A 26,414-nucleotide genomic window follows, 5' to 3' on the forward strand; every position below is an offset into this window, starting at 1 on the left:
CTTTACGTCGCCTCAAATATCTTTTTTTCGCACTCGTAACAAACCGCCGCAGCATGAAGAAAACGTCAAGGATAACATTTTACTTAACATCAGCATACCGACCAGTGCTTTACGCCGTTTCTAATATATTTTTCCGCACTCCTACCAAATCGCTGCGGCGCTAAGAAAACGTCAAGGATAACATTTTACTTAACACGAGCATAATTACACTTCACTCTATTTATGAAGAGAAGATTAGGTTACTAAAAATTCTCAGTTTCAACATAATGTCTCGGTGTGAGCAGAACTATTATAGTACTCTACTTCTCTTTAATTAAAGTAAATCTCAAACGAGAGATTCAGCTGTAACCGACGGCGCCAAATCGTCTCCAACGAATATACCCAAAAAAACGACGACGCTCCAGCGACTCCTTGATCCCCCTATGTATTCTTTCGTGGTGTCGCCCCGTCGTTTCAAACCCATGTGCTCATCCCCTCCCAGAAACTGAATAAATTCGTCGTCTTCCCCATTCCTCTCTCCCTCCCCTTCCGTCGCGTCGCGGCACAAGTTAGAGAGAGAAGAGAGAGAGAGAGTTGATTCACACATAAATCAACTTATCTATACGAATATGTAGAGAGAGAGAGAGAGAGAGAGAGAGAGAGAGAGAACAGAAAGCTCAGAGGGAAAAAAACAGAACAGACAGTTCTCTTTACAATCCCTCGATTTTTACGTTCCTTTTCGTTGAAAGACATGTAGTGTTAGAGATAGATATGAATGCATGTGTATCTCTTGAATATATCTGTCTGCCTTTCTCCTCAAATCAAACCCTATCAAACAAGGCGCCGTAGGTTTACGCGTAATTCTGTTGGCTCTAGAATTGGCGACGACGTTGTCTTGTGAAACCCTAGGCTTTAGGCGCAATTCTGTTGGCTCTTGTCTAGCTTTTTTTTTGTTGTTGCAGATTAACGGTTTGGTGAGCGCATGGGCGATCTTCGGGTTTGTTCGCGGCCGCCGAGCGGCGTTGTTGCGACAGAAGATCGCCCGCGTCAGGTGTCGTTGTTGTCGTCGCTGCCGCCGCCGCCATTGCGGGCGTGTAGCAGCCCTGATCCCTCGGTGATCGAGGAGGATAGGTGGGCCGTAGCTGAAGAAACAGCTCGAGAAGTGATCGGGTGCGTTCACCCCACTTTGGACTCGGAGGAGAAGAGGAAGGATGTGATAGTTTATGTTCAGAGACTCATCAGGTGTTCTCTCGGTTGCGAGGTGAATAATTCAATGCCTCATTCACTAACTTTTCTGTTCAACTGAATCAATTCTGTAATTCCTCTGTTTAATTGCGGAGTTCTTTATATTTCATTTTGCATTTTCTTTTTGCTGTTGTTATCTTTCGGGTTGGCATTTAAGTCCATTTGGTTGACTACTTGACTGGACTAATGATGAATAGATATATCCAGGTTTTGTGAAGAAATAGATTCGGTGGATATTTAATCTGGTCCGAGAAATTTTAACTAGACAATGTGGTCCCCTGGATATGTAGTCCAATCCAGTACTCATATCCGTCCAAACGAACATAATAAGTGAATTCAATGCTCCGTTGTTCCGTACGGTTTTGTAATTCCTCGGTTGGTGTCGTGTTCCGTCGTTGTTCCGTACGGTTTTGTAATTCCTCGGTTGGTGTCGTGTTCTGTCGTTTCTTTTCAGTTTTTCTGTTGGAGTTCTATCGGTTCTTTGGAATTTTAGTTATTCGTTTTCTCATGGCTAGTTGATGATGTGTTTCTTGTATGATGAGGAAGCCAATTTAATGTCTGGATAAGTTGAAACTAGTGTGACAAGGGTCAAGGTGTGGTGTATGTTCTGTGCCTAATTAAGACTCTTGGAGTCCCAAAATCATTGTCCGGTCTGCAAGTAATTTGTTTTTCTCAAAAAAACTTTAAATCTTCATTCGCAAGTTACTAGATATCAATGAGTTCTCTCAATTTATGCAAAAACGTTGGGATATTTTTTGATAATAGTACTTTACTTTAAGTTCTCATTTTGCAAACCGAACAATCTTTTTGGGATGGAGGGAGTATATTTTTGTGGTGATTCAAGAAAAAGAAGCTAACATTTTCTAGAAATGAAATGCTTCTACCCTCGCACCGATGGGATATAGACCATTTTCCCGAAATACCAGATGATTTCAAGAACATTCTATTGGAATTTAAAATAGATAAATAATACCATAACACGATGTGTAATATGTGCTCAGGAGGTGTCCTCACACCCCACTCCACTTTTGGGCACGCATTCCATTATCCTGACGTTTAGTTTTGGAAGATGTGATGTTTAAACAATGCACCTATGCCTACACCTGATAGTTATACGCAAAGTTTATTTGACATAGGTTCAAAGTTGAAACTATTTCGGAAACGCATGTGAGAGCAATTTTATTTCTGAAGTGTTCAGACTATGATCATTTTCCACTTTCCAGTGAAGAGGTTTCACTCTGCTTTTCGGCTTGTCCTGTGTACAGTTCTTTCGCCTTATGCACTAGATATTTGAAGCTATATTGATCAATTGTTGTTGGAAGATATTTCGTGTCTCATTTCCATTGAATGCTTGCTAAGTTGTAAAGCGAATGAAAATTTTCTGGTATCCATTTTTTAATGCTTATTTAGTATGGTGCAAATGACAGTTGCAGCATTTAGGATACATTACAAATATCAGTATATTCAAACGACTCAAAACTGTCTATATGGTCAGATTTTTAGAACCCACCTAACAAACATATTAGGTTACATGCTCATACCCACTAGATTGTGTGGAGGCATTTGCATTGGTCTAATGCATGTTCTATGAGGATATCCTTTATGCATTTACTGAGGTTACAAAATCTGGCAACCCGTTTTTTCCGTTAGTTCTCATTAATTGCCTTTATTTCTCCTTTTGCAGGAATACAAAAATCAATGAGTTAGATCTGATAGGATAGTTTAGGCATACATTTGGTGGCAGCAGGACATTTTAGAAGACCAACAGGCATAAATAAGCAGTGTAGGGCTGCAAACGAAAACAGCCGCCCGCGAGCTGCTCGAACTCATCTCGTTATGAGCTCGTTCAAGCTCGACTCGACACGTAAATGAACAAGCTTGAACCTAGCTTCCCAGCTCGTTTTGAAAACTTGCTGAGCCCGACATTTATAGATATATATATTTATATGCATAAATAATTATAATTATGTATATAAACTCCCAACACTGGGAATGATAATTTTGAACTTGAGGCTTTGAATTGCCTTACAGGAGTGAAACGGAAAGCCAAGAGGATCCTTTATAGAGATTCGGATGCCTCTTGAATTCTTGCATTAGCGATGTGAGACAAAAGGGTTTTCCATTTGCAGTCTCCTCCTTTAGTCCCACATCGGATGCACAACACTCACCACCAAGGCAGATTTCCTTTATAAGAAGAGATCCCTCCCTTGTGCACCTTACCCACGCCACACAAGCGTGGAGCTGGATACCGCTTCCTGACCTAGAGCGAGCCGAGCTCGAGCCGTTTGTTAAGTTATCGAGTTGAGCTGGAGCCCAATCTTTGCAGCTCGATTCGAGCTCAAGCCGAGCTCGAGCTAACCATAATTTTGACGAGCCGAGCCTGAACACTCCGGGCTCGACTCAGCTCGGCCCGTTTGCAGCCCTAAAGCAGTGTATTTGAATGGTTCCTTACGTACAGGCCTCCAATAATGATTTGGATTATTAATGCGTGCCAAAGTTACTGTTTCCATAAATTCTTTCTTTCTTTTTTCCTTTCTTTCTCTGTTATAAGGATTAAGCCGTCCCCTTCGTGTGATTGGGGAACCGCCTTATTGATTTGGTTCTGCAGACTAAGCAATTTGCATCTCTGCTATTACCCAAGGGTCTTTACTTTTCTTCCTAGTCTTGGAAATTTTACCCTTGATTTTGTAAGCATCATTTGCCCAAATAGGTAGTATGCATTTATGGGTGATGCATTGTCAAATGATGACACTATACCATGATTTCATGGGAGGTTGAATCATCATTTTTTTGATTATACGGTTGTACCACATGTTGAAATGTAAATTTTTTGACGTGTCCTAACCTAAGGGGAACAGAATGATAATTCATTATATAGTGCTTGAACCGCCTATATGTATGTCTGGAATCTGTTAACAAGTTTTCACTTTTCAAAACTATTGAAGGCCTAGTTACTCGTTTTGAGTCAGGAGGGCAGAGCATACTTGATCACTTTGCCTCGCGTTAACTTTTCCTACTTTTCATCATTTGTTCTTAAAGACGTTACTAGTCATGTAAATGTAGAGTTCTGGTTTATTTCCCACATTCTCACTCATCATTTCTAACTTTCCTATAATTTACAGATTGTGGCATGTTTCATAATATTTCTTTACCCGGAGGACGACCTCCTATTTATGAGCTGAGATATGTTGCTATTAATTCCAGGATACTTCCAACTTAAACTTTAGTGTTGAGATTCATATCTCTAATTGCATGATTTTCTGCTGCAGTTAGGTTGTGGAATATCTTTACAAGAGTAAGTTTTGTGGGGAAAACTATTACTACTTTTACCGGTGTACCTATAAGTTGAGCTTTATTACTTCGTTATGTTCATTTTGTAGGTTTTCCCATATGGCTCCGTGCCACTGAAGACCTTCCTTCCTCATGGAGATATTGATTTGACTGCTCTTAGCAGTCCTACCGTCGAAGAAACTTTGGCCCATGATGTACTTGCTGTTCTGCAAGAAGAAGAGCAGAATGAAAATGCTGAGTATGAAGTGAAGGATACAGAGTTCATAGATGCTGAGGTTTTCTCCCTTCTGCTTCGTTAATAAGCTTGTTTTCTTGTATATATATAGGAGCTCGTTCCACGGACACAAGTTTTACGTGGGACTCCCACGCAAATGATCAGAGCCATTCAATTTATTTAAAACATGCTTTTAAGAGTTTTTGTAAAAAATTAACTCATTCGGATATTAGTAAGGGGGCTTGATGGGTTCATTCAGTCGATTCCTGTCAAATTTAACAGGATAAAACTGAACTGAATAAACTGATCAAGCCCTTACCAAACAAATTGAACGGCTCTAATTATTTGCGTGGTATATGCAACATCTTCTATTTTCCCCTAATTCGTGTTTATATTTCCACGTGTCTTAAAATCTTGGAAATATTGTATTACTGGTATCATCTTCCAGACTTCCAGTCTTCCCTTTTCATGCAATGCGTTGATTCTCATGATTTTTCTCTATTTGAATATCTTTAGAGTCTGTTAAAAAAAATCTCTTTGGAGAAATGTGGCCCATGTTATTGGATAGACATATAGTCTTCCAATTTTTGGCATAGTTCATGCTTGTCACTTGGTCAGTTTGTCTTCATTGTGTGTTATTTTGGGAAACATCTCTTTGTAGCTCTCCTAGACTTCTGGGAATTTCTATGCTGGAGATGCTACAGTTCTCTTCCATTTTCATTGAGCTTGTTTTGATACCAAAATTTTGACTTGAAAATTTGTCGATGGAAAGATATCCTTTTAAAACAGCTGCTAGTGGTGGAATTACATGATCCAGCTGCACCATCATGGAATCTGAGGATAGTTGGACAGTTCTCTTTAACTCCAGTTTCTGGTTGAATTGGCTTTTGTAAAGATAACAGTGAAAAATTGCTGTTCACATGGCTACATTGTATCTTTCTCTAATCCTATACTTTATCCAACTTGAAAGCTCAGTCTTTATTTTTATCCTGTGGTCTATCCAAGTTTTGAACTTCTGTATTTACCAGCATGTTTGTAATTTATGGCAGGTTAAGCTTGTAAAATGCATTGTGCATAACATTGAGATAGACATCTCCTTCAATCAGTTAGGAGGACTTTGTACTCTATGTTTTCTTGAGCAGGTATGATCTAAGACTTCTATTAGGACTTGAAATGTATGCTGCATTGCTTCCTTGCTTTATGCCTTGCCAGAAATGATGTTGTCAAATTATTTAGTATATGGAATAAGAAGCATTTGATTTGGAAATTTTGTAGATGTTCAGGAAGTGACACTACAGAACTAGAGCAATATTTACATATTTCGTAAATAAGTTCTGTATTGGAAACAATTTAAGTTGATTCAGTCTTAGTGTTGTGTTTTTAATGAGTCCAGTGATTATTTTTTAAAGCTCTTTTTGGTCCATTGCCTACCAAATTATGGGGTTGGTTTGTACTTGTAGTGCATCTACTCATAGATGTCCCGGTCTTAGTTGCAGGGAGCTCCTAAAGTGGTGCCGCTCCCACCTTGGGAGCCCGCTTTTGCGCTCCCAACTAAGGAGCTTGACGGGAGCCCGCTCCAATTGAGATGGGAGCTCACTCCTTACAAAGATGGGAGCTTTTGTATGATCTTTGTATAGAAAAACAGGGATTTCTCACTTTCGTTGTTAATTGATCTTTGATGAACTCATATATCTAGCCCAAGTCATGAATCTTGAAAAGAAAATCATACTAATACTATATTGTAACACTAGCCCATTTCCTATACTTATGGAGGACTTGGCCCATATTTTTACTTCCTAAAATGATTGTACTTTTTAAGTGAATACTCTATGGTACATTATTTTCAGAACATATGTACACGCTCCTCTCACACTCCCAACCTTGGGAGCTTCTGTATTCCATTGCTCCCACGCTCCCGCCCCCGCTTCCACTCCCACTTCGTGCAACTAAGGTCTCGGACCTCACTCCCCAACTTTTGCCCCCTTTTCTTTTCCGTTTTAATTGTGCGATATAGTTGACAAACAAGAGTGTTACGTCTTCGTTCTTTCTGTACTGGCATACTGCATACATCTGTTGGTATTTTCCCATTGTCCATAAACGAACCTAATTGCTTACCGGTTGTGTTTTTTCTGTTTGTGTTTGTTTACTTCCTGAACTTTCTCAACGCGTCTTTATATCTTGTCCTTGCGGTTCCTTCCCTGAATCTTGATATTACCATGAGTTACATTGTACTTAGTTGGTATTATTGGATTATATTAACATCTCTATCTCACTCTCACTCTCATGCAGGTTGATCGCCTTGTCGGCAAAGATCATCTCTTCAAACGTAGCATTATTCTAGTAAAAACTTGGTGCTATTATGAAAGCCGTATTCTTGGTGCCCATCATGGTTTAATCTCTACTTACGCTTTGGAAACGTTGGTCTTATATATTTTCCATCTCTTTCACAGATCGTTAAATGGGCCTCTGGCGGTAACTACCCATGTTGTGCAAATTGACATTGTATTGGTGGACATAACACGTCAATGAGTTTGACATATAATGTTTCTTCTCATGGATATAGGTTCTCTATAGATTCTTGGATTATTTTAGCAAATTCGATTGGGATAATTACTGTATCAGTTTACAAGGTCCTGTCCGAAAATCTTCCCTGCCTGAAATAATCGGTAAGCATGATCGTCCCTGTCTACGTTGTTTGTAATTGGTAATGCTTAATTTTTAGCGCATGATTGTAACTCTCTCTCTCTCTCGGGGCTGCAGCAGAGATGCCAGCAGATGTGGGGGACAACTTAATGCTTAGTGAAGAGTTTCTCAGAAACTGTATCGACATGTTCTCAGTTCCATCCTGGGGCCTTGAAACAAACGTGCGAGCATTTCCACAGAAGTTTCTAAATGTTATTGATCCACTGAAAGAAAATAACAATCTTGGGCGCAGTGTCAGCAGAGGTATGGTGAATTTGCTTGCTTTTACATAAATGGTTGAACTGGTCATCTGGGAGTCTTTAAAGTATGTTCAGGCTATGGTAGTTTCATAGACTGAGACTTGTATGTAGCAGTTGTTGTCATTCTTGTATTTCATTCAATGCCTAGAAAATTATGAAGTATATGGAAAATATGAGAAGATTAGTCTTCAGGTTATGAAGAAGATATTGCAATGTCTGATTCGGTAGATGGTCATCTATAAGCCTGATGGTATTCTCTGAAGCAAAAACTGGAAACAAAATATATAATCAAAAAGAAAAACTGAGGAAGTTTCTTGAATGCACCATTCAAGTCTTTGTTTACCAGCGAAAAAGCTATGCTGTTATCTAGAGAAAGCAAAGAAAATATCTATTTGCTTAATTTTAAATCTGCGTAAGAAGATAATGCTTTTACTTCCATGCCCACTCATCACCACATTTATCACTACCACTACCAGCGCAACCTCACTAGACCTCACCCACTGCTGATGGCATTACAAAAAATACCACATTAAACTCTATCATCACTGTAAGAGCACTTACCATTGACCTCAACTCTGCTCTCAGAATCTTTTTGTGTGGTATTTGAATGTGTTTCCTACTTTCTAGTTTCTGCTCTTCATAAATTTTATATAATCGAAAAGGAATTTTTTTTATTGATTTGTGAAGTACATCCAGATTCCCAGAAAGCACCCGATCATGATAAATATCTAATGTAGCATGTGTGTGTATTCCTTCTATGGTCATATATTGGACATGGGCCAGGTAATTTCTATCGAATCCGTGGTGCTTTCAAATATGGGGCCCGGAAGCTTGGTCAAATCCTCCTCCTACCCAGAGCGAGAATTGCTAATGAGATCAAGAAGTTCTTTCCAAACACTCTGGAGCGACATTTACAAAAATCTAGTGATTTATCCTCATTATCCCCTTCCTTTGAAGAAGAGGTTCAACTGAACTTAGTGGATCTAGATTTGGACAATAATATACCAGGGCTTGGAAATAGTGAGCTATATAGATCCTCAAGGACAGAAGATTCTATGAAGGTGGTGTCAAAAATGGCCTGCTCAACAGATGGGAGTTCTGTTTCAGGATCTCACCGAGATGGAGAAGTCATTTCAAGAATCATAAGCGATACGTCTGATTGTTCACCATCAAATTGTGACTTGAGCGATTCTCTTTCTGGTATACATTGCTATCCACCTAAATTCTCTCTATCTGGATCGTCTGGGGAGAAAGGGAAGTTGGAGATGTTCTGTGAAGAATGGCTGGATGAGAAGATGGGTTTTGATTCATGGATTGTTGTAGATGAGAAGACGGGTTCTGATCCATGTATGGGACACAGATCGAAAAATTTTGGCGCCAGTAGAGCAGTCTGTTCATGTACTAATCATCATGATGGTTTGACCTCTAGTTTTTCAGGAATCTTAAGTCCAGATGCCACTATTTCAGAAGCTCTGCCTTTTGATTTCAGAGAGAGTGATTCAATTGATATTGCTGGAAGCTTGGAAGCATTTAATTTGTTGTCTGACCTTAGTGGGGATTATGACAGTCACATCAGGAGTTTGCTATATGGTCAGTGTTGCCATGGATATGCTTTATATGCCCCTACATTGCCCAATGCTCCAACATTCCCTTCTCATTTGCAAAACAAAAGGCCATGGAATACTGTTCGTCAATCCATGCCGATTAAGCAGGGTTCTCATATGACCACAAATGGTGTTGTCTTGGGATCAACTTACAATTCCATGAACGATAGCAAACCATTCAATTGTTTGAGATCGGAAGAAAAGCGAAAAGCACGGGGAACTGGCACATTTTTTCCCAAATCGGAATTGGTATTGCCTTGTCAAACTTGTTGCGATTTTAGGCCATGTGCCAGTTTTTATTCACAGTTCACATTATCAGTGATCTTACACATGAAATCTGCAGAATGGTTGTTCATGCAGGGAGAGGTCCCCACAGGGGAGGGGAAAGAAGCAGGCATCGGGCAATCACCGTCAGGTCCAGAGACATACTCGTATCAATGGTGGTGGACCTACCTTGCCAGAGAAGAAGTCGTCTGAGGAAGGGACCCGTGAGGTTCCACGTGGTGGGAAGTCTGGATTAAACTCCAATGGTGATGAGTTCTGCATTTCATCTAAGAAACTTGAAGGATTAAACTCCAATGGTGATGAGTTCTGCATTTCATCTAAGAAACTTGAATTTGGATCTCTTGGGCAACTGTCGGAACAACTTAGCCTGACAGCTTTGGAGAAGTGTTACAGTTGGGGCTCCACTCCAAGCCTCGTGCTGAAGGTGAAGAGTTCAAAAACCGAAGTGGGAAATAATGAACAAAGGTAGGGTAATTTATTGTATCCGAAATTGTTTAAGGCCTAGAAGCACAAACACATTTACCGGTGACACATATGAAACACGGACTTGACATGACACACTCCAGCCTCAAGTTTTTCATTATGTTTTTTCTAGGCGGACACACAGGTGACATGATAGGACACATGAGGATGCTTAGTTCGTGAACACTTAGCCATTGTTTTTTAGTATTTTCTTTTGGACAGCAGCATTTGTGTTTTTTTTGTCATTCTAATTTAAATGCAGCATTTGTTTTATTTCTGTATGAGTTTATTAGATACACATGATATGAGTACCTATGACAGCGTATCCTTACTTTTGGAAGAATGACATGTCCAAATGTCCCTGTTGTGTCCGTGTCTTGTGTCCTTATCAGTGCTTCTTAGTTTCAGATGTTGAGGTTTCTCTTTCTTTCCAGTTTGATTGTCTAAAGCTCGGTATATGGTTTTTGGTTTTCAGGGTTGCAAAGAAGTCATTGCAACTTAAGAATGAAGATGAGTTCCCTCCTTTGACCGCGTAAATGGCAGTAGAAAGAGCAGGCAAATAACAGTAGGTGCTGACATACACAGTAATTTTGAGGGACCCTGTTTTTTTTTCCCCCCCTAGCTTCTCTTTTTCATGCATAGTTTTGGTTGCTGGTGGTGTGGTGTACAATGGTTGGTTTGTACATCTTTTTGCTTCATTCCTTTCCGTTGCATCACTGTTCACTGGCTTTTTTGGTGACTAGTATTACATACCAGCTGGTGATGTGATATACATGCATACAATGTGCCCCCCTTATCTGCTTGTAGCTGTCCTGAAGACTTCAAATGCTGTCCCCTTTTTTTACATGCTTTTTATTGGAAAAGGCATAAGTTTATACAACATTGGAATGTTTAATGTTAAACATTGGATGTTGTTCATTTTTAAGTCTTCTGCGAAAGTTTTCTTTCTCAAGTGTAAGGGTTCGTCATCTTCTCTTGGTTGCAAGGATCAGATGAGACCTTGATACTATCATAAGAAATTGTTTGGTGGTTAATGTGAGAAATAATTTTGCAGAATGCTACATTGTTTTCTGGATCAACTCCCCATCATCTGAAGTTCAAAAAAAAAACCCTCCCCTTCATCTCTCCGTTGCCCCACCCTGGGCTCATGATTCTGACCATGTATCTCGTGCCAATGACGTCCGTGTGTCTATCAATGTTTGATCAAATTTCAAAGATATTTTCTTGTGCATGGTTACAAGATAGCAATTAGGATCTTAATTGTGAGCCCGAGCCCACAATACTAGCTTGGAGAGAGGGGTATAGGGAGGGAAAATTATTAGTTGCTCCCGAAGCATCATGTAACTTATTTATCCACTACACATTTTTGTATGCTCTACGTTCGGTCAAGAGTGTGTGGGCTTTCACACAAATGTCTCGTGGAGCAGGTTTGAATAATAATCACTCATATTGGGAGGGCTCTCGTGGAGTAGTGTTTTAGTACTATCTTTGTTTGCTTTTAGTCAAGTAATCAATCATTAGTATCATCCCGAACCTAGACTTCCCCTCCAGCTTCTCTATATAATGTTCATGCATGTGGGGCTATTTCCCATTAAGGGTACTATGCCGCCAACTAAACACGCGGGGGTTAATTTGTTTGATGTGAAAGTCCAAAATGCATGTATATTGTGATAAGGACCAGATTAAGTGGCCCTTTCTTCGTTTAATTAATTATTGATTGATTGATGCTACACTGAACAAGTCAGCTTTCGGGAGTAATTACTTACCATTTGGTGGAGAAACTTTTATGTATATCCGGGATACCAAGGGGTTGGTATCCTCTCAGGTCTGTTTTCAATTTTTTGACTATTTTTCGATCACATTTGGATAATCGGTTCCGTTTATATTGTAGAGTTCAGCGAAAACCTTAATCGTACCAAAAATCATGTTCATCAGATTTTAGTAGATACAAATTTGAGTTCCAATTCAGTGTGTTTTTGGACCCAATTTTGGTTTTCTTCAATTTTCACATGTGCCAATCGTATATTTGCTGAAGTTCGATGAACATGATTTTTGGTAGGATTAAAATTCTAGCCGAACTCTACAAAATGAACGGAGCCGATCATCCAAATTTGATCGGTATACATAAAAGTTTCTCTCCTATTTTTGGTAATAGAAAAATCAATTGGAGGTGTTTCTGAAGGTATCGCTCTTCCCCCAGAATTATTGGTATATCCTCCACGGAGTTAAACACTTAATAAACGCAGTAATATCAGTATCAGCCAGCGGTAAAAACATTGGACATCCATTACGGAAAAAAATAATTAATCCATCCAATTAATGTTGTACTTTTTATGGCAGGCATGACCGTGAATCTCTGTTTACTACACCACAAGAGATTGTTTTTTTTTTTTTTGGTAGTATTTTTTAGTCTGCGGCACTATCATCACCTTGTCTTGCTATATGGTAGACGAGCGGCTGCTATTGTTGGACTTGGACACATCTCTACTACAATAATGCAATGAAGAAAGACAAATAATGCAGCATTATTATTATAGAAAAGAAAAGAAAAAGGGTAAACGCCGATGGTGGTGTCATACGGTACTACTTGTCAAATCACGGCGCCAATAGAACAAAGTCTCTCTCGCATGACAGATGACTCGTAGGACTATTATCACAAATGAGTTTGATCTTGTAATTGTGTTGGTAAGAGAGGATATTTGAATCTGATGACTTTGCCAAACTCGTACTATAAAAAATAAAAATAAAAAACAACGTGTACCCTTCCGGATCTGCAAATAATATTAGTTATAGTCTTATATAACTAATACGTATACGTTTCTACTTTCTATATACGAACCAAAGAAGGAAAAAAAATAGATGTAGTTGGTGGGAAAAAGAATGGGTCCAAGTGATGTAGGGAAAAAAACAAGAGGAAAATTCTAAAATCAACCCAATGTGCTGATAATAGTGAGTGTGAATGTGTATTAAAGGGTATAAAAAGTACACAGAAATATGTGTTTTCTTTGTCTTCTAGTGTGTTTATCGTCAGCTCAATGGGCTGACAATAGTAAAACCGGATAAGGAAAAACAATAATTGTGGTAGTCCCGGCGTCCCGCCTTTAAAAACGCATGAGATAATTGAGATGGAAAACGAAAGGTTTTTTGTCAACTCAATAATAAGTGGATAGAAAGGAGAAAGTTATTATGTGCACAATTTCTATCATATGAATGGTAGGCACATTTTTCTGTAACAAAGAAAATGGGTACATGCCCATGTGCACGTATTGTGCGCAAATCGCAGGGTGGAGCTTACTTCAGGGTACCACACAAGTGATCCATGTCGTTGATAAAATAACTTTTTGATTCACGTAAAAATCAGCTCAATCAGATAACTATAAGTGCGTCGTCCAATAGTCTAAATTTCCATATGAATTTAGGATCCTAAATTGTAAATAAATACTTACAATAACTGTAAGTGAGTCGTCCAATAGTTTAAATCTTCAGAATTTAGGATCCTAAATTCTAAATAAAGACTTACAATTTATCCGATTGAGTTAATTTTTTGCAGAGTCACCCAAATGGCTTGGATCATTTGTGTGAAACCTAGACCCCATGCTATGATCTATTCACAATTTGTGTGGGCTCCACCATGTGTTCATTGTTATAATCTGAATCGTTCATCTTGTAGGGCTCGCAAAATGGTATTCTTGCAGAAAAAAAGAGCTTCATAAGATATCAATAGTTATATCAAAAATTAAAATTTTAAATGGTTATGAACAGTTTAACTTTAAAAACTATTTACAGAATCTGGCCGTCCGTTTTAGTTTGATATAGTTATTGATGTCCAGTCAAGCTGATTTTTGCGAGCCCTATAAGATGAACAATTCAGATTACTGCAACGGACGCTTGGTAGGGTCCACAATGAGCGGTAGCGGAAAAGCCATCTTTTTTTAGTTCATCCGGACAGAACTTAAAAAGAAAGAATGAGTATCATAAAATAGTTAAGTTATGCATATTTATGTCTAGTTACGAACTTTAGGTCACAATTACGAATAAATGTGTTTGATAGCGAATACATATAAATATATAACGAATTACTCCCTATTTAACTATTTAATGCCTTGTTCGTTTCCATTTAAAATAATAATAAAATTCAACTAAAAAATATTCATTACATTTACTTTTAATCATTATTTTTCATTCATTACCCCTATCACCAATTATTATTCTCATTTCTCTCTCTATTTCTCTCCACTCATTATCCCTACTTTCAATCATTACTTTCATAAAAAAATTCTTTAAAAATTCATCTAAACGCAGCAAGTTGCAAAAATAATTGGAATTAATTACTATAAGTTATTTTAATCGATCAGGAGAATGTTAAATCGGGCTTCTCCGACATTCAAAAACATGGGCTAAAGAGATGGGCCACCTTGGTTGTAGACGTGCAGGTGCCACAGTGGAACCCGCCAGTGGGCGGCTTCTTTAGTTTTTGTCTCACACTCAAGTTTGTGGTTGTGAAGTTCTTTTACTTTTTGTTTTTGCATGCTTTTGCTTTGTTTTTCTCCCATCTCTTTTGTCGTTTTGATCTGTGAGAGTTTTGTCTTACATCTTCGCGAAAGTTGTTAATTTCGTCTGCGGATTGGGTTCTTTCAAAGACGATATTGCTTCACAATGATGTACGTGCCAACAGTGCTCTTACCCTATATAATTTTTTTTGCGGGTCACTCGTGATGGCTTTGTCAGATCTGTAGCTTTTGAAAATTCATTGGTGCGTTCATACTTGTTTGAAATCCATCTAATTGTCTGGGTATTCGTTATTTTTTTTTATCTTTAACTAGCACTTTATCTCTTTTGAGACTCTTGATTCTAGGTAGCCGCTGTTTGCGCCAGGCTCAATATCTAGGTTGAGGCGAAAGACATCGACTGCCTTATGTGTGCTCGATTAAATTTAAATAAGTAATTTGAGTTTGTTTAAAATATTTGTAATGAACCCCGTTAAATGTCGTCGTGCTTACTCATGCATTATTTCACCTGGTATAGACGTACGAGAGTTTGATACAAATACACATACGCATATTGCACCAGTTGTTTGTTTAGTTAGTCGACTATGAGAAAAAAGCCCACGTATCTTGCACATTCAATTTTAGTCGACCACTCCATTGAAAGAGTTAACACAGGAACCTGTTGACAACATTATTTTTTAGTATAAAAAAAGAATGTAATTATTGCCCGTGATTTCACCATCGTCTCCATCGATTGCCTTCGCCATTGACATTTGAAACAGAAAGATAAAATACGGAGTAATTTTTTATTAGATATCGGACGCCATCTTCTCCGATCACCATGGATATCAACGGAATGACTTTAGACATCATTTGCGGTATGAGATAGGGTGCGCGTATTAAAATTGCCATAAGTTTAAATTACCATCGTAGGTTGCTTCTATCATGTTTTTAATTTTTTTGTTTTGCCTCGTATACACTCTTATACATTTTAGTCACTCAATTTTGTTAAGGTTGATCGCCTATATACAAGGGAGAAATCGGTATAAAGAAAGAGATAAATACGTAAAGAAAACTACCGAAAAGGATTTTATTAGTTCCCAATATCAAAGTTATTCTTGCGGATCAAAAAACAAATATCAAAATTATTCTTTGTGATATATAATTATTAGTAACTTATAAATATTTCTATATTCATTAAGCCAGGCCAATACCAACCCCGGGCTGGACCCATATGTATTCCGTCATCAAAATTTTCAACATTGGCGTTCGAATACCGTGGTCAATGTATAACGTCACGTAACGCCGGACCTGCAGCGAAAGATCATCAGATATATATTTAGGAGCAGTGCGAGGGGGGCTTCAAGGATCAGTGCCGTAGATACACTTGAAATCCATACAACTTGTCACGAGCCTCACTTAAATGTGTGGCATGGATGGCTCTGAAACATCACGTCATGTTGCTTCATATGCACTTTATAAATTCTCATCCTTAGCCGGCCTTTTTCTATTCTTGGATTGTTCGTTTTCTGCTTTGGGATATCGGATTCAAAATTCACTGTTATACACAATTTTTGTAAATTCCGATTATATCTTCACTTACAATTTTTTTTTATAAAGTTTATTTTGACTATACTTTCAAACACTTAAAGATTTCAATCACAATCTATAGATTTAAGATTTTAATTTCAAATTCTGCGAAAATTTTTAGATTTTGAATTTTATTAGAAGTTGAGAAACCTGTATGTTGCAACTCGCGAATTTCATTCATTTTTTAATAATTTGTATTACAGAATCCCAAAAGCTACCCAAATTCAGCTTTGAAATTTTTCGAATTTCTTTTCTTTTTCAAGTTCCTATAATTTGTAGTAAATTCTAAAAATCAGTTACGTAGAATTTTTGACAAACATTCTAAACTGATTTTTATAAGTTAAAATCTAAAAATCTACCAAAATAATTTTTTGTAAACGCCCACAATGTTCCTAGAAAAGAGGGTCCTGCAGTGCAAATGCTGTAGTGCAGCATTCAAGCCGTCTATTTCGACAATCAATAGTTCAAATATGCTTGTTAACTTTTACAGTTTTAAAGAGTTGACTTTCACTGATAAGAGTGCTTCATCGATGTTGAACCATCGATTACATAGACGAACAATCGGATGCCGCGCTAATCCATTCCATAATCTAAAATCTGAAAATTAGTAGTTAGCCCCAATCCAAACAAGCTTTTGTTTTGTCCACGTGTTTCTTCCCTAGGAGTCTACTCACCCACCGTTCGGGGTTGTTTGTCGTTTTTTTGGTGTTGGTGTGTATGAGTTGGATTATGAGAGATGTAGTAGTTAGTGTGTGGTGTTGCATTGCTGCTATTCTTATGTGCGTGGAGGTGTAGGTCTTTGAATTGCCTACCTACTTATTTAGCTATTTTCTCTCTCGAAAATAATTTGCCCTATTTTTTGTAAGCTCTTCATTATCCTATCCATAGAAGTTCTTTTTTTTTAGTAAAAGAGCAAGAAATTCATTGATCAATAGAAGTTCTAAACTTTTGAAAAAAAAAAAAAAAAAAAACTGAAAAAAGAACAAGCTTTTGAGCTGCCGACTCCGGTAAGGCGGTAACTGTAGAACCCACACCACGTACAACCGCACCCGTCTGCCCTCTGCCCTCCTATTTTATCCCCAATCCCACCACCATTGCCAATCCATCATTTGTTGTTGTGCGCCTTTTGTCTCTCCCAATTTGTAGTTTTCACTCTCTCCCAAAAACTCCACAAACAGATTCATTCTCTCTCTCTCTCTCTCTCTCTCTCTCTCTCTCTCTCCACATCCGTTCTCTCTCAACAACCTCTTTCTCTCGATTCCTTTCCTACACCACAAATGGAACGCCCAAATCGCAGCCACAGATTCTTCAAGTTCAGGTCCATCTCAACACTGCTCGCTTCGTTTTCCTCTTAATTAAGCAGCAATTAAATTTCCGCTCCTGTCCCCGAATGAAAACCGATTTTCCAGGAAAGTCCAGTATCCCGAGACAATATCCTTCCTCCCCTGCTTCTTTTTGTACGCCTGCCAACAAAAACCTCGCTCTCATTCACCTGTCAAATCCAATCCTCTCAATCCTCACTACTACTACTACGACTACTTTTCAAAGCCCAATGTTTGCTAAGAACTACGACTTCTCTCGCGCTGTTGTTGAGATGTCTTGGATCATGCTGAGAATTGACTACTCCAGGCTCTTTTGGCTCCTATTCGGTGTCTTTTCTTACGAGAATCACGAAGGAAAACCTCGGATTTAGGTTTCTCAGACACCTCCCTCTATCTCTCTCTCTCTCTCTCTCTCTCCCTCTCTTTCTCTCTGTTCTCTTCGATTAGGTGACTAGTTTTCGAATTACGTTTTAAACATGCAAAAAGGAAGTAGTCCTCGAGACCGAGCGGATGAAGCCGAGGCCGATTGTGTCTACGCGGAAACCGATCCAACCAGACGCTACGGTCGTGTAAGTAATCGGTTGTATACTTACATAAGGACCTTTGTGTGTATGTATGTGTGTTTGAGAATATGGCTTCTTGTGTCATGCATGCGTGTTCTATGAAGGAATTGCTTTGCATCTCTGTGTCGCTGTCGAAACAATTTTGTATTAGTAAAGAGGGCGTACTATACGACTATTTAATTAAAAGTCGCGCCATGATTGTGAATAGAATAAGAGTATTCTGAACATTTTGTTACTTAATTGAGTATTTTAGTTGCTCCGTTGTTTTCACTTCTTCAATTATATTTGCATAGTTTATGATGTCGTATATTCCGCGGGTTTATTGCTTCGAATTATTAAAAGCTGTATGTTTAGGACTTTGCGCGATAAAAGTAGAAACGGAAAGATTCACGGTACGGTAGAGGGAAGCACTTAGGGGAGAGTAGACCAAAATTGACTTTGGAGGCAATAGTTCGGAAGGATTTAGGTTTGTTGAAGATGATGTAAAACGATGTCATTGGCAGAGTTCAATGGAAAAACGAATTCATCTAGGTGATCCCAATTGATTGGGAGTAAGCCTGAGTTCAATCAACCGAGTTCAATCGATCAACTGTAATATAATTGCATCAACTTAATCCTAATGGAGTACTCCATGAAGATGAGTATTTTTAGTGTATAATCTTTAAGCTTCAACTATTTGTCCTTGGTTTATTTCTATAATTTAGTTCATGTATAATTTATGAATTTACGAATCTCCATTATCACTTGACCTCCTTCACATTTACATGGACAAACATGTATTGGTAGAAGTGCGATACGTGATGCAAATTGCTGCAAAGTTTTATACTTGTCGTGGAACCGCAATCCTTATTGTAAGAAGTAAGATCATAAGTTGGTATTGCATCAAATGCTTATCTTTACCCTCTGCATTATTTATCCTGGTCTGTCATTAGGGGTTGTTATGGGTTTGATAACACCCAGAGTACTAAAATCTTAATAACATACGTCAAATAGGATGGAACTTCTTTAATGTTACTCTTGGAGGGATGATTTTCATTTGAAATAATAGAGATGGACAAGTATTTTATCTTAAGATGGTTTGAGTGATTGCACTAGAGGAGATCAATAACACCAAAGTACCAAGCAGGAAAACACTCATGACAGGAACAATGAACATGCATATAGGAAAGCCATTAACTTGGAAAAGACAATTATAAACGAAATAGTCAAACCTGAGTTTTGTTGGTTCCATGGTAACAAAGAAGTAAAGAAGCAAAAAAGTCATTAAGTTTTAGTTCTTATGTCGGCAAAACTGGCGTTGTGAACCCCTTTTTCAGCGACGACCCTTTTCACCTCACCACTCAAGGAAATAAAGATTCGAAAACCCTTGAAATAATTCAAAAGGATGTAAACAAATAGGTCCTTATTTCATGGTTTGGTAAGAACTTAATTGGCAGTGGCAATCTGAGAAGGATCATTCTTTAGTTTATTGAAGAATCAGTTGTCATATCTACTAGTATGTGCCTATTTTGGGTTTTATGTTGGCTAGTTGATTAGTTGACCACTTGACACGCATAATATGAGTGCCTTGTGTCTGTCTCTCTTGGACAGTTTGAAGAAATTCTTGGAAAAGGGGCAATGAAAACTGTTTACAAGGCTATTGATGAGGTCCTTGGAATGGAGGTTGCGTGGAACCAGGTAAAACTCAATGACTTGCTTCGGTCATCAGAGGACTTACAACGGCTATACTCAGAGGTTCACCTCCTCAGCACTCTCAATCACGATTCAATTATCCAGTTCCACACATCTTGGATTGATGTTGATCGAAGGACCTTCAATTTCATTACTGAAATGTTAACTTCAGGCACCCTCCGCGAGTAATTTCCAATTCCCACTTTTCTATTGCCGCCAAAATTCAACTGTATATGTGCCCTCCAAATTTATAAAGAACCTGCAGTTTCATAGCCTACTAAACCATAAGCCCTAACAATGTGTCTCAGAATCAACCCAAAAAAATTGTAGTAGTATTGTATCATCACGATGGATTAATGGGATGGACTGCACTGTGATCTTGTCCGACTAGGATGATAATGATCTGACTAATGGTAAAGAACTGATATGAAGGAAACAAAAATAAGATAAAGTGATAGAGAAAAATAGAAAGTTTGAGCTAATTACAGATATCCATAATGAATGGACAACTAAGAAATGAGGACGCGGAAACAGACAGGTTGACAAAACCACTTACAGCAAGATCATTAAGGGTAAAGGTTTATCTCTAAACTTTACCCTTTCCCTTAAATGAATTTGTCCAGTTATGTTTCAAGTATAACCATATTTCCCTATGATGTCCCAGGCGTCTCCCTCTGCTGAAAAATTAGTAAGGTTAATGGACTCCCTTCGTACCTTCTCCCAACTGAAATTGCCAGTTCCCTGCCGTGTATGTGTCCCATAAGTGTCCCCCATGCTTATGGTGACCACTTGGGCATGTTAGTGCTTCACACATGGACCATTAGGATGCTGAGATTTGAGAACTTCATGTCCGCGTGTCACACAGAGGAAATACGCAAAATGGAGTAAAGGGTTTGCATATACTTTGAAGAGTATTATGGTAGATCATCCCGCTAACTGGCTTAGACATGTGTTGGAAGTTGATGACATAATGATTGGAATTAATCATCGACTACTTTGTTCATGTCATTGTATGGCTGCTTGGTTGGGATCTCCAACAGTTGGATATATATATGTTTGTAGTATATACTTGATTCAGTAAATGCACTTCTAATGGAGAAGTTCAACTATGTCATGTATTGCAGATATAGGAAGAAGTATAAACGAATGGACATCCGTGCCATCAAGATTTGGGCCCGTCAAATACTATCTGCCCTAGTCTATCTGCATGGTCATGATCCACCAGTGATCCATAGAGACCTTAAGTGTGACAATATCTTTGTCAATGGCCATCTTGGACAAGTGAAGATTGGCGATCTGGGCTTGGCAGCAATTCTCCGTGGGTCTCTCACAGCACACAGTGTTATAGGTACTCGCCTCTTAACATTTGCATACTATGGTATAGAGTCAGGTTTTAAGAATCATGATGCCTGAAATGGTTGTCGCTTATGGAACTTAATCTCGAGTGCTATATGCGGGCAATCAAGATAGCTAAATCTAAACTTACCCATTTCACCAATCACTCCGGCCAATTCAAATATTCCAGGAATAATGTATTACTTGTTTGAGTTTGAGCCAAAAGCAAAATGAAGTTCTTATATTATTTTGGGCAAAGTATGGGAGGTAATCCTCCCTATGATTTGGTTGTTTTGCAGATGACCTCCCTGTGTTTTACTAATGACCACTTCACCTCCCTATGGTTTTGGAGGAAAGTGCAACAGTTAGATATTCAATCCAAACTAACAGCATGTATCCCTCATGTGCCCCTATTGCATTTATGACATGAAAAACTGAATTTTCCTCCAAAAGTAATGTGATAAAAAGACAATAACAACCTTGGGGTTCTTCTTCTTCCCCCAAACTCGTATGAAACCCTAAATTCGATGATATCACAACATTCTTGCACATACATCTATATGTATACAAAACTAAAGGGAGGAACTAAAGGGAGTCCTTTCTCTCTAAGCCGGTTCTCTGTCTCTCTCTCTCTCTCTCTCTCTCTCTCTCTCTCTCTCTCTCTCTCTCTGTCTCTCTCTCTCTCTCTCTCTCTCTCTATATATATATATATATAAGAATGAGGGAGGAACAATGAACAATGTAGAATCCTCCTCTCTTTTGTTTTGTTAGGCTCAAGGAAAATTTTTCAGTGTGTGCATGTCCACATGTTGCCATGTACCTCCCTTGTATAAAACAAGCCTTTTAAGGTTATTCAAGCACAAATAATGTAGTTTAACTAAAATACGAAGTTTAAACCATAATTAGGGCCCAGGGTATTACACCTCCCCCCCCCCACTTAGTTTAAGTACGTATACGATGGCAGCAGGAGGATCCAATACTGCCATCACAAGCCACTAATTCCAGCCACCAAATTCATTTTCCTTCATCAAATTTCATCAGTGCCATCACTAGTATTCTAATCTACCAAGCAAACGCACTAACCCACTCAATATCATCACCAGCTGCATACCCACCTTGCAATTCTACCACCGCACACACCTGACACCACCACGCCCATAACCGTCGCACCCCCACCACACAAATCAACTCTGGCTGCCCCTTAATCAACATTGGCAGCCTTAATTCCAATTCCCATCACCGCCAATTAGGTACCCCTCCGCCACGCCCAAAATGCCCCTCTACCACACAAAAAACGCACAAACCCACCACCGCCCAAATCATCCCCTAATCAAAGTGCAAACCTCTGATTACCATTCATTAGCCGTAGACCCGTAACTGTATAATTTCTTCAAAATCCCCAAATCGTTTATCAACTTCTCCTATTATTTTTTGCACCAACTTCATAATTTCTTGAGATTGAAACAATGTTGGCTGGCCGAAAAAAATGGTAATAATGGAGACAACGGCAATGCGGAAATGGTGATCGATCGAGGGTGGAGGTTTGGTTGAGGTGAAGGCAGTTTCAATGGAGATTTTTCAGCGTTGGGGCGGGAAGGTAGTGGGTTACGGAGTTAAGGTGGTTTGGTGGCAAGCTTGGGGGAAGGGAATGGTGGTACGGCAGTGGTGGTGTACGGATTTGTGAAGAAGATGCAAAGAGGAGATGATTTTCCGATGGGGGGCAGTTTTTTTTTTTTTTGCTGATACATGTTTTTGCAAGAAGAAGAATAAGTCATACAGTAACTTATCCCCAAAAAAGTACAGGGGTACTATAGACTATAGTCATTTAGCATTTTCTGTTAACAGAGTTAGAGTTGCACTTCACTCCAAAACCATAAGGAGGCGTAGTGGTCATTAGTAAAACACAGAGAGGTCATCTGCAAAACAGCAAAACCACGGGGAGGTAATCCATACTTTGCCCTTAAGCTATGAACTTGTGGATGCTTTACCAAGTATCTTAAATTCCTTGCATCCAAAGTCCTTCCAACATTGTATAGGAATATAGGATGAAGCAAATCAATCTTTAACTAGGAGGCCAAGCAGGACCTTAGCCATGTCAATGGGAGAAAACTTCTACCGAAATTTGACAAATTCTGCAAATTGGTCAAAATCCGTGACTTGAACCTCAAGACATACGTAAGATCAAATTGTATTGTTTTTGTCTGTTATACATATATATTTTTTAACTAAGCAGGGTTTTTCAACTTTCTTGGTCCTAGGCACACCAGAATTCATGGCGCCCGAACTATACGAGGAAAGTTATAATGAACTTGTTGATGAGTACTCATTTGGTATGTGCGTTTTAGAGATGCTCACTTCTGAATACCCATATAGTGAATGCACCAACCCAGCACAAATTTACAAGAAGGTGACATCGGTAAGGACAGACTTGGACATGGCAACTACCATTTGTCACTGGCTCACTATCTGACCTTTGTGTGGCTTTTTCACTTAGGGCAAGCTGCCAAGAGCATTCTACAAAATTGAAGACTTGGAAGCACAAGGATTTATAGGCAAATGCTTGGAACCTGCCTCAAAGAGATTATCAGCAAAAGAGCTATTGCTTGACCCATTTCTTGCCTTTGATGATGGTGACTTGTCACGTCTTACAAAGACTCGAAGTCTGAAGCCTTTCTTGAACGGGAAAATAGGAATAGCAGATTTGCGACTGTCTGCGAATCCACCAAGAACAGACATGACTATCACAGGGAAGCTAAATCCTGAAGATGACGCCATATTCCTGAAGGTGCAGATTCCCGATGATGAAGGTGAGACTTAAGAAGCCTTTTTGTTACTCCGTATTATTGGTTCATAGAGACATTTTTTGGGTTTTATCAGTTTGGTTAGGCTTTACGAGATCGAAATATCATGTATAACCTTTATGATGATCTTCAAAATCTTGAGCCAAATGAATAAATAGGGTGCTTGATCGAGGCCTTTTCCACCGCATTGTAACTCGCCGTGGTATTGCATGTCATTCAAACTTATACTATGCCTGGGTAGACAAAAGCCTTGTCTAGATGGTAACCCAAAAATTGGTTGTCCTAGGAGAAAAGAAAAGCACCAGGTGTAGGAGCAAAAGCTCGTAACTCTGGTTGAATACTACCTCAAGAGATCTCATGTGGTTTTGCTTTTTTCTATTGTGTTCTTGCAGGTTCTGCTAGGAACGTTTATTTCCCTTTTGACATTGTGAGTGACACACCGTTAGATGTTGCAACTGAGATGGTGAAGGAGTTGGAGATCAATGATTGGGAACCCTTTGAAATTGCTGATATGATTGAAGGAGAGATATCTGCTCTCATACCCCATTGGAAGAAACAGGGCCAGCCTGAATCTGATCACTGGGAGCATCATCAAGAGGATGATGACGGGCACCATCACCTTCTCTATTCTTTCTCCTCTTGTTCATCATCCCAAGTGTCTCTCCCGGGCTTTGTTAATATACACGAGATGGATACAAGTTCTCATCATTGTGATTGGATCCGAGGTATGCTTCTTTCTTAGGTACTATAGTGTTTGTGTAATTGGTCATATGATCTATTAGCTATGAAGAAACAAAAATACATGAGTAACTGTGTTAGTGTACCACTTATGCAACGTTGTCGATTAAGAAAACAAAAACTAGTGTAGAATCACATTGTTCATAGCCTTTTAGCGTAATTAGCTTACTGGGAGTCAAAGATCATGGTCCTCGGTATCTTTGGTGATTTTGTTCCGCGGCAGCTTTTGTTATACAGGAGATCAGGCCTATTTCCGAGGGGGGTCATATTACATGCAATTTCTTTGATATACTCTCCTTTACTGTGCCATCCGTTGAGAAATTGTTTGTGTATTAATTTCCCAATCCTGTACAAAAAAAGTATTAATCCCAAAATTCCTACTCCTTTACTTAATCAATCACATTTAGTGAGAGTCAATATGTACTGAATGCTGCGGAACACTCGGGGTGTTATCTGGTAACAGAACATATTTCGTCTTTAAAAAAAGTAGAAGATGGCACGTAATGGACGTGTCGTAATTTTCATTGCTCACTGTATGACATACCTTATTCCTGGCTTGTGACTTCATTTTCTTGTCATGGATTTTTTTTAAACCTCGGGGTCATTTGTTATAAGTTGCTAACTTTCCGTAGTTAGAGCACAAAGTACATGATTCTGTACAAGCAACCAATAACTGGGAACAAAAAATATTGCTGCAGATGACTTATTTGATGATACCAGCTCTCAAAGTTCTTTCTGTTCTGAAAAATATTCCAATTTGAACTATTATTCTTGTGAAGAGCGTGATTCTGAATCGAGCCATATAGTACGAGACCATCAGTACTCAGTTTCGAATATACAAAAGTCTACAAGGTTCTGTCCAGAAGAAACTTCTAGCACCGGCCAGCATACTGCTAGGAATTACCACAAGCAAAGTATAGTTTTGCTCGACTCCAAACAAGCTTCTACTTCTAAAGGTAAATGGGCGATGGACAGCCGTCAGTTGACAAGAAACCAATCTCTGGTGGATATGCGATCCCAGTTGCTGCACCGATCATTAGTGGAAGAGCTGAATAAGAGACGACTGTTCAAGACTGTTGGTGCTGTGGAAAATATCGGGTTTCAGAACCCTTGTAGGGTTTCTGCCAAGGGGTCAAAGCCCGGAGGAGGGGCTTACGCTTTGAGAACTGGAAGTGATGGTAAGAGTCTAGGCCATAAAGGAAGCAGAGCCTGAATTCTCAGTTATCTTGAATCTAGAAGTTATGAAGAGAAGTCTGTACATATTGCTATCTGATGTAAATATTCAGCAGATGCCCTAGACCAGTCCACAGTTTGCTGCAGTAAGTCATGCCATTCCATTGGCCCTTTGAGGTGTGTTACTACAGCTAGTCTGGCCCTTTTATGATTATGTTTTTAATCAGCGGGAAAAAAGAAGACGACAATAATGTATTTTTCCATGTTGATCCTTTTTGTTGTTATCTTTGTCTACATTCTGTGGTATTGTAACAAAGTTGTCAGGCGGCAAAACTTGTGAATGAAACCTAGCATCCTTCTGTTTGGTTGCTTTGCCCACTTTTGGTTGTCTGATCTTACAAGGAAGGGTGCTTATGAGTAATGTCATTGTGTATCCGCATTTCTGATTGTTCCAAATAAATAATAACTCAAATATTAAGATTTTAGTCTTGTAGGTTCTTTTGTATTTCAGCATGTTAAACTCTAGAATTCTCTGCGATGAAAGGATATAATCGTACCCCCAGCAGATGGTCCATGAATAACACGAACCCAGTGTATTGCGAATATTTTAAAAACCCAAGTGTCCTCTAATTTCGTTTTACACTTGGAAAATAATTCTTTCTTGTCTTTTAAGGAGGGAGCTATTTTTCCAGCTTACCTTTCAAGTTTTCAA

General features: G+C 38.9%; 2 protein-coding genes across 8 annotated transcripts; both read left to right on the top strand.

Annotated features, from left to right (window-relative positions):
* The first annotated feature begins 345 nt into the window (after nucleotides 1–345).
* Nucleotides 346–10,947, top strand: LOC131314221 (uncharacterized). Of its 5 annotated transcripts, XM_058342727.1 has the most exons (10): nucleotides 371–1,240; nucleotides 4,605–4,790; nucleotides 5,779–5,871; nucleotides 7,019–7,201; nucleotides 7,293–7,395; nucleotides 7,490–7,675; nucleotides 8,455–9,524; nucleotides 9,619–9,789; nucleotides 9,841–10,025; nucleotides 10,498–10,947. In XM_058342727.1, exons 1-10 carry the CDS (start codon nucleotides 962–964, stop codon nucleotides 10,556–10,558), a joined length of 2,517 nt encoding a protein of 838 aa, XP_058198710.1. In that variant the 5' UTR covers nucleotides 371–961; the 3' UTR covers nucleotides 10,559–10,947. The 5 variants fall into 5 exon arrangements, with proteins under 5 accessions (XP_058198709.1, XP_058198712.1, XP_058198711.1 ...); XM_058342726.1 differs by having other exon boundaries at nucleotides 346–1,240; nucleotides 7,493–7,675; nucleotides 9,619–10,025; XM_058342729.1 differs by lacking the exon at nucleotides 10,498–10,947 and having other exon boundaries at nucleotides 364–1,240; nucleotides 9,636–9,789; nucleotides 9,841–10,013.
* Nucleotides 10,948–17,204: 6,257 nt separating this feature from the next.
* LOC131314222 (probable serine/threonine-protein kinase WNK4) lies at nucleotides 17,205–26,187 on the top strand. Of its 3 annotated transcripts, none has more exons than XM_058342730.1 (7): nucleotides 17,205–17,990; nucleotides 19,575–19,840; nucleotides 20,780–21,003; nucleotides 23,249–23,406; nucleotides 23,485–23,797; nucleotides 24,184–24,516; nucleotides 25,228–26,187. In XM_058342730.1, the coding sequence occupies exons 1-7, from the start codon at nucleotides 17,898–17,900 to the stop codon at nucleotides 25,740–25,742; spliced, it is 1,902 nt and encodes a 633-aa protein (XP_058198713.1). In that variant the 5' UTR covers nucleotides 17,205–17,897; the 3' UTR covers nucleotides 25,743–26,187. The 3 variants fall into 3 exon arrangements, with proteins under 3 accessions (XP_058198713.1, XP_058198714.1, XP_058198715.1); XM_058342731.1 differs by having other exon boundaries at nucleotides 17,209–17,990; nucleotides 25,309–26,187; XM_058342732.1 differs by lacking the exon at nucleotides 19,575–19,840 and having other exon boundaries at nucleotides 17,209–17,990.
* The last annotated feature ends 227 nt before the right edge of the window (nucleotides 26,188–26,414 follow it).

Source organism: Rhododendron vialii, chromosome 13a (assembly GCF_030253575.1).
Source record: "Rhododendron vialii isolate Sample 1 chromosome 13a, ASM3025357v1".
NCBI classification, from domain to species: Eukaryota; Viridiplantae; Streptophyta; class Magnoliopsida; order Ericales; family Ericaceae; genus Rhododendron; species Rhododendron vialii.

Excerpts from the sequence above, each read along its gene's own strand:
- LOC131314221 (XM_058342725.1), top strand. The coding sequence starts at position 962 with ATGGGCGATCTTCGGGTTTGTTCGCGGCCGCCGAGCGGCGTTGTTGCG. Across the intron at positions 7,676-8,454 it reads TGGGCGCAGTGTCAGCAGAG|GTAATTTCTATCGAATCCGT; the intron begins GTATGGTGAATT and ends GACATGGGCCAG. Across the intron at positions 9,525-9,618 it reads TTTTTCCCAAATCGGAATTG|AATGGTTGTTCATGCAGGGA; the intron begins GTATTGCCTTGT and ends TGAAATCTGCAG.
- LOC131314222 (XM_058342730.1), top strand. The coding sequence starts at position 17,898 with ATGCAAAAAGGAAGTAGTCCTCGAGACCGAGCGGATGAAGCCGAGGCC. Across the intron at positions 21,004-23,248 it reads CACAGCACACAGTGTTATAG|GCACACCAGAATTCATGGCG; the intron begins GTACTCGCCTCT and ends TCTTGGTCCTAG. Across the intron at positions 23,407-23,484 it reads TTTACAAGAAGGTGACATCG|GGCAAGCTGCCAAGAGCATT; the intron begins GTAAGGACAGAC and ends TTTTTCACTTAG.